We start from the raw sequence: 7,238 nt of genomic DNA, 5'->3' as shown, positions 1-7,238 counted from the left end.
ATCTTCGGCTCCAGTCGGCTCCGATTCGGCTGAGTTCGGCCTCCGTCGGTTTTTCTCGGGCTCGGCTCTCTTCGGCTCTCTTCGGGAGACTCTCGTCTCGTCCTCGGCTCCTGTCCGGCTACCTTCGGCCGGCTTTCGCCCTTTCGGACTCGGCTCTCTTCGGCTGCGTTCGGCCGCGCCCCGGAAGGGCTTCCGTGGAGCCGGGGTCGCCCGCTCGACGGCCGGCCATGGCGCCGCTGCTGGAGTACGAGCGGCAGCTGGTGCTGGAACTGCTCGACGCCGACGGGCTGGTCGTGTGCGCCCGCGGGCTCGGCGCGGACCGGCTCCTCTACCATTTCCTCCGGCTTCACTGCCACCCCGCCTGCCTGGTGCTGGTCCTCAACACGCAGCCGGCCGAGGAGGTGCGGCCGCCGCCGACGCGGGAGTGAGGGGACCCCGAGCGCGCTGGGGGGCTCCTGAGCGGATGCGGGCTCTGGCCCGGAAGCGAGGCCTCCGACAGGGCTGGGCGGGGGGAGGGCTCCGAGAGGGATGCAGGTCCCCGACACTCCGCGAGGACCCCGGAAAGGATGGCAGGGGTCCCCAGGGAAATGCAGGTCCCCGACATTGTGCAGCGACAGTGAGAAGGATGGCAGGGTTCCCCAGGGGAATGCAGGCCCCTGACAGCAGTTCAAGGTTACTAATGGGAGGGGTCCCTCGGGGGATGCAGATCCCTGAGTTGGGTGCGAGGGCGCAGAAAGACGGAGGGGCTCTGAGAGGAGCACGGGAGTCCTTTGAGGAGGATGGTGGCAGGTGAGGATTGGAGGTCCCTTCAGGGGACTGGGAGATGTCTGCAGGAGGATCTGGATAGGAATAATGAGGAAGTCTCAAAGTTGGATTTTAAGTGGGTTTCTGGAGGCAGAGGAGTGGGATCCCTGAAAGAGAACAGTGATGGGGAGACATGGAAGGAGATGCTGAGGCTGGGCAAACCCTGTAGGGAAAAGAAGGGACTGAGGGCAAGAGGCTGTCCTCCACGGCTGTGGGCAGAGGGCCATAGGGTCGCAAGGGACTGGAAGCTGAGGACATTGGGAAAGGTTAACTGCGGTATAGGAGAATGGGGACACTAAGGAAGATGGAATGGAGATACACCTGTCATGGGAGGTGTTGAGACGGGGCCTGGTCTGACAAGTCTGATAATCCCCTAATTAGAGCTGGTGGCCGGGAGAAAAACACCAGCTGAGAAGAGTGACCACAGACTCCGTGAGCTCAGGGACCCTGTTTAATTATCTAGGTATCCCCAGTGCTTGGCATAAGGCCTAGGACAACAGCAAGTGCCCAGTAAAGGTGGTACTGAAGTCCCTTTAGGAGGGATCAGGACCGAATTAGTAATCTAAAACACTGTCTGGGAAAATAATGCCCTTGTTATCTTCTCACAGAATACACTTGACTGCAAACGTGGTGTGGATGGGAAGTATTTTCTAAGTAGCCATCTTTTAACCAAGGGTTTTAAAAGTTTGGCAGGGGGACTTCATTGTTGTGGTTGTTGCTGATAAAGTGCCAAAATGATTGAGGTGCAATTATTCCTTAGTTTAAACCCAAACACAAACTAACAAAAAAAAAAAACTTAGCAGACAGGTTGGTTGATTAACATAGTCACTTAGTTTGCATATTCATTATTAAGCTCATTATCTCTGAGAAGGGCTGCACATCATTTTAAATACCTGTAAGCCATTAAAGACTGCCCTGGGCCGGGCGCGGTGGCTCACTCCTGTTAATCCTAGCACTCTGGGAGGCCGAGGTGGGCGGATCGTTTGAGCTCAGGAGTTCGAGACCAGCCTGAGCAAGAGCGAGACCCCATCTCTACTAAAAATAGAAAGAAATTATATGGACAGCTAAAAATATATATAGAAAAAATTAGCCGGGCACGGTGGCGTATGCCTGTAGTCCCAGCTACTCGGGAGGCTGAGACAGGAGGATCGCTTGAGCTCAGGAGTTTGAGGTTGCTGTGAGCTAGGCTGACGCCACGGCACTCACTCTAGCCTGGGCAACAGAGTGAGACTCTGTCTCAAAAAAAAAAAAAAAAAAAGACTGCCCTGTATTCAGCTGCCTACTAATCACAAGTTTAATTTGATTTAGGAGTATTTTATCAATCAGCTGAAGATAGAAGGAGTAGAGCACCTCCCTCGCCGCGTAACAAATGAAATCGCAAGCAACAATCGCTATGAAGTGTACACACAAGGCGGTATCATATTCGCAACAAGTAGAATACTCGTGGTTGATTTCTTGACTAATAGAATACCTTCAGATTTAATTACTGGTAAGAATTTGAAATCTTATCATTATTTGTGTGTAAATTTGGGCACTTTCATTTTTGTCCCTTCTACCAAACTCTAAACTAGAACCTTCTACTGGGTACCACTAGATCTTTTTGCTCAACATTATGCTTCCAGCTGTTAGCACAATATCTGACACATTGTAGGTGTTCAATTAATATTTGTGACCTGTATAAGTAACTAAACATAAAATTGACTGTTCCTTGTTTTCTAAGCTCATATTCAGTAAATACTTGTAATTGGCTGGCATTTGCTTTTTAGAACTCAATCAGATTTGAAATGTTTATAAATAATATATGTATATTTCCTAAAATACTTAATTTTCATCTTTGAGAGTATTTTCCCAATGATTTGAAATTAAACCAAGTAGTTGCTTAATTATTTTGAGAAAAATGGTTTAATTTTAGCTAGAATTAATATGAAAAAAGAAATTAGTTTTCATTATTTGTTCTTTCAGAAACCTTTTCTGATTTCCCCAAAGCTAATTTAGAGGCCCTGCCCTGTGCTCAACTTCTCTGCAATCATAACATTCAGAACACTGCATTTTATTTGCCTCTTTATTTGTGAGTGAGCTTATCTCACTGAGATAAGCTTTTTAAGCACAAGGAACAACTTGTTCATTGCAGGCTAACTAACTGGTACATGGTAGGTACTAAACACATATTTGCTGGATGAATGATGGATGGATATGGTACTGTGATCTTAAATGAACTTCTGGAGGTCAGGAAGACCATGAAATTCATTACCCTACTTAACACTATATCTGTCATATTGCCCTAAACCTAGACAACCCTCAAGAAATATTTAATGAATAAATATATGAATGAATGCTTTATATAGTTAATGGTGAACTGAAGGAAGTTTTGTTATTCTTTTATAACATTTATAATTATAAACAGTGGCATGGGCCTTGCAGTAAGACTCACCTGATTTTGAATTCTAACACCCTGCTTACAAAGCAAACTCCTTAATTTCCATGAACCTCAGTTTTCCCATTTCTTAAATGAAGAAAATAGTGCCTCCTAGAGTTAGCATAAGGATTAAGTGAGATAAAAGACATTGCTTGTTATAGTGCCTCGTACATAGTAAAGTCTAATAAATAATAACAAAAAGAAGATACTGGCTTTTTATAACCAGTAATCTTGATACATCATAAAGTCTTTACTGTATGTCGCTTTATTAAAAGCTTGGTTTTACTTTTATTTTTTAAGTTGATGTTAATGAATTTTTTAAAATCGTATTGGAACTACCAGTAGGTGTCAGTATTACTCTGACTTTCAGTTACAGCTCAGCCTAATAAGGCAGAGAGCAATCTGAATCAATGCAGCATCGACATCTGGCTTGTAGGCAGTTTCTAATGAAAAGTGCCAAATTCTCTCAAATCCCAACCAGTAATGAAGCTGGAGCTACTGATGCTTGGCTGAATGGAATGCAAATGAGTACCAGCAATGAATTCTTTCAAATTCTTCATCCCTTGGGATCATCCACCAGGATCCTCTGTAAGAGTTTTCACCAAAGCTCTTACACACCAAAGGGCAGTCCCTGAAGCAGGCAACCCTCTAGAAAGTACTGAATCCCTCCAGCCCTAACTTCTTCACCGGTCACCACCCATAGGTCTCCTTGCCAACCAGAACTAAACCTGCTTATTCTGTTTTTATTTTTTTTTTAAACAAGGTGGTGTCACTTAGTGGGAATGACATGGCTTCACACATGATTTGGTGCGGCTTCACACATGATTTGGTGCCTTTGGCCCCCACTTCCTTGCTGGGTGAGCTTGGTCAAGTCGCTTCCCTTTCTTGGCCTCATCATCATACCCACCACATAGAATTCTTGTGAGGATTTAAGAAATAAAAATCTATAAAAACATCTAACCCAGTGCCTGGGATATAGTATTAGTTCTCTTCTTCCTTCTGGGTTCCAAATAATGACAATTTTTTTGAGCACAACGTTTTCTTAAATCGAGGTTCCACTTTTCTATAGAAGATCATTTTTATTAACTTTATTTAGTGTTTCAATCCAGGCTGACAAGGTGTGGCCTATAGAATCCTTGGAAAAACCTACTGACTAGGCACAGAATATTTTCTGAGTAATAAACTAGTTATGTAAATGTATTGGGGGTTATTGAAAATCCTTTGTTTACAAACCCCTAAACAGCACTATTAATTTTTACCATGTTTGAAAAATAATTTGCTTAGCTACAGTAAATTTTAACTCCATCCATCTGGATCCAAAATTTAAATATCAAAATAGTAAAATCTGAATTGATTTTATTGAACTACTAGAAGGGTCATAAATCACTATTCGTATCATTTTCCATACCCTAAAAGTGATAGGAACTGGATCAAAAACATGCACGTACATTTATAGCAAATATATATAGGATGTCCAGCTTGATTTAGGTCTAAACGACTGAGACTCATAGAGTAATTGAGTTTTTTAATCCAGAAATGACATCTGTATATTCTTATGTCATCTCATACTTCTCACTAACTTATCACTAATCACACTGCATCAAAATGGCATACGCGTATAAAAGATCTCCTGGTTCAGTATCCTCATTTTGTAAATAAGGGAACATGTATGATTGTCCTTGTTTTTGAAATTCAGAGGTGTCATAATCATGCACAGCCCCAAAAATGTATTAAATATATTTATTAAAGGTATTTATTTTAAATGGACTAATTTACTTCTCAACTGACAATATTCTGATCCTGAAAATTGAATTAATAGGTGAGCAGATACTACCCAAATTTCCAAAATGCAACTATTTTGTGTAGTCCACATCTGATTCATATTTAAAAAGAGAATTAGTGACCTACTTTGCCTTCAGAAATTCTTCTTCCACCATGCCAGACACACCCCGCCCCAGGGCCTTTGCTCTTACTGTTTCCTCAACCTGGACCTCTCTTGGCCCAGACGGCCACAAGGCTCACTTCCTCTTCTCCGGCCAGCCCTTGCTCACTGTTACATTGGTGAGGCACCCCCCCCATACACACTCCCTCTCTTCCTCCTCTGATTCATTTTTTTTCCTCCTTACCACTTGTATCGTACTAAATATTTTACTTATTTGTATTGTTTCTTGTAAATTCCATGAGGGCAGAGATTTACATCTCTGGCTGTATCCCCAGCCTAGAACAGTGCGTGTCCCTTCTCATGTAGGTATTCAAGAAAAATGTGATGAATGAACGAAGGAATGAAAGAAAATGAGTATGAAAATTACCTATGTATTCTGTCATTGAAATTATAATTCCCCCCCTCAGGCATCTTGGTGTACAGAGCCCACAGGATAATCGAGTCTTGTCAAGAAGCGTTCATCTTGCGCCTCTTTCGCCAGAAAAACAAGCGTGGTTTTATTAAAGCTTTCACAGACAATGCTGTTGCTTTTGATACTGGTTTTTGTCATGTGGAAAGAGTGATGAGAAATCTTTTTGTGAGGAAGCTATACCTGTGGCCCAGGTAAGTAGCATTATGTGATAAATGTTTATGGGAAGATCTGCTATAACTTAGTTGTATTTTAATATAACGTACTGTAAAATTTGCTGTAATTGTACTTGGTAGATACTAGTCAGGTTCAAAACAAACACATCCAGATATAAATACGTGGTCACCATATTTGTAATTCCTTTGAAAGTAGCGAGCAATTTCATAGTTATATTTCTGGTAGTCCATCAGATCCATCCAAGGACAGCCAATTTATTCTTTCTTATACGTTTCATGAAACCCCCACGTACACAACAGCTGTAGGTGAACTGCAGAGTTACTGGCTAAGACCACCACTTCCACTCTGAAAATTCCTCCTCAGGGAAATAAAGCACAAAGATTTTGAAGAATTTATGTAAATTTCTCGGAAAAACATAAGGTTTCCATTTTCAAACATTTTTGTAACCTATGCTAATATGTATTTTGCTTATACTATGTTATTTTAAGAATAGTTGTTGTGTTTTTCCTTTCTTGATTATACCTTGTTTTGGGGATCAGCAAACTTTTCCTGTAAATGACCAGATATTAAATATTTTAGGCTTTGAAGGCCACATGGTTTGTCACAATTACTGAAGTCTGTTACTGCAGCATGAAAGCAGCCATAGACTGCTTACATAAACAGGGTGTGCGACTGCGTTACAATAGGACTATAAAAGCAGGCACTGGAGTCGGCCCAGACCATAGTTTTCTGACCCCTGCCTTACTTGAATAATACAGTACTTCCATTCATTGAGGTTCAAAGCATTCTTGAAAACACTGTCATTTTGCTTTCCATTTTATTTCTTTCTTAATTACACTTAAAAAAATTATTAGATTATTAAACTGAGACTAGAAATGCACAGCTGTTGAAATGAAAGTCTAGAAAATATTTGAACAATCTTTGTTTCTTTAGGTTCCATATAGCAGTAAACTCATTTTTAGAACAGCACAAACCTGAAGTTGTAGAAATTCATGTTTCTATGACACCCACCATGCTTGCCATACAGACTGCTATACTGGACATTTTAAATGCATGTCTCAAGGAACTAAAATGCCATAACCCATCGCTTGAAGTGGAAGATTTATCTTTAGAAAATGCTATTGGAAAACCTTTTGACAAGGTACTCTTTTTCTTTTCCTTTTCAAGCACAGTTCGTTATGCCATAATGTTAAAGAATGCAAGTTATTTTAATATTTGCAATGTTCTTAAAAGGAATTTGCTGTTATTTTAGCATTAAGTTGGAGGTGATTTAAAGTATAGCTTCTTTGGTTTACTAGAAGGTAATAATTTGCAGTAAAATATGTGGATTGGCATCTGAGCATAACTGACTTTTGCAGTTATACAGTAAGTGATTATCTCTTATTTTAATTATAATCAAGAGGATAAATAACTTTTTTACTTTGAAATGACAACATTTGGATATCTACAGGTAGAAGAATTTTACGTAATGCTTCATAATTATACATGAA

General features: G+C 41.1%; 1 protein-coding gene across 1 annotated transcript in view; it reads left to right on the top strand.

Moving 5' to 3' along the window:
- The first annotated feature begins 200 nt into the window (after positions 1–200).
- Positions 201–7,238, top strand: part of ERCC4 (ERCC excision repair 4, endonuclease catalytic subunit) — a 29,503-nt gene continuing 22,465 nt past the window's right edge. The window contains exons 1-4 of the mRNA XM_069486104.1: positions 201–401; positions 2,113–2,293; positions 5,570–5,765; positions 6,682–6,889. Coding sequence (XP_069342205.1) covers positions 228–401; positions 2,113–2,293; positions 5,570–5,765; positions 6,682–6,889 — 759 coding nt within the window. The 5' untranslated portion in view covers positions 201–227. The remainder of the gene's footprint in view (positions 402–2,112; positions 2,294–5,569; positions 5,766–6,681; positions 6,890–7,238) is intronic.

Source organism: Eulemur rufifrons, chromosome 14 (genome assembly GCF_041146395.1).
Source record: "Eulemur rufifrons isolate Redbay chromosome 14, OSU_ERuf_1, whole genome shotgun sequence".
Lineage (NCBI taxonomy): Eukaryota > Metazoa > Chordata > Mammalia > Primates > Lemuridae > Eulemur > Eulemur rufifrons.
The sequence above is the reverse complement of the archived record's forward strand: the minus strand, read 5'-3'. Positions and strand labels throughout refer to the sequence as shown.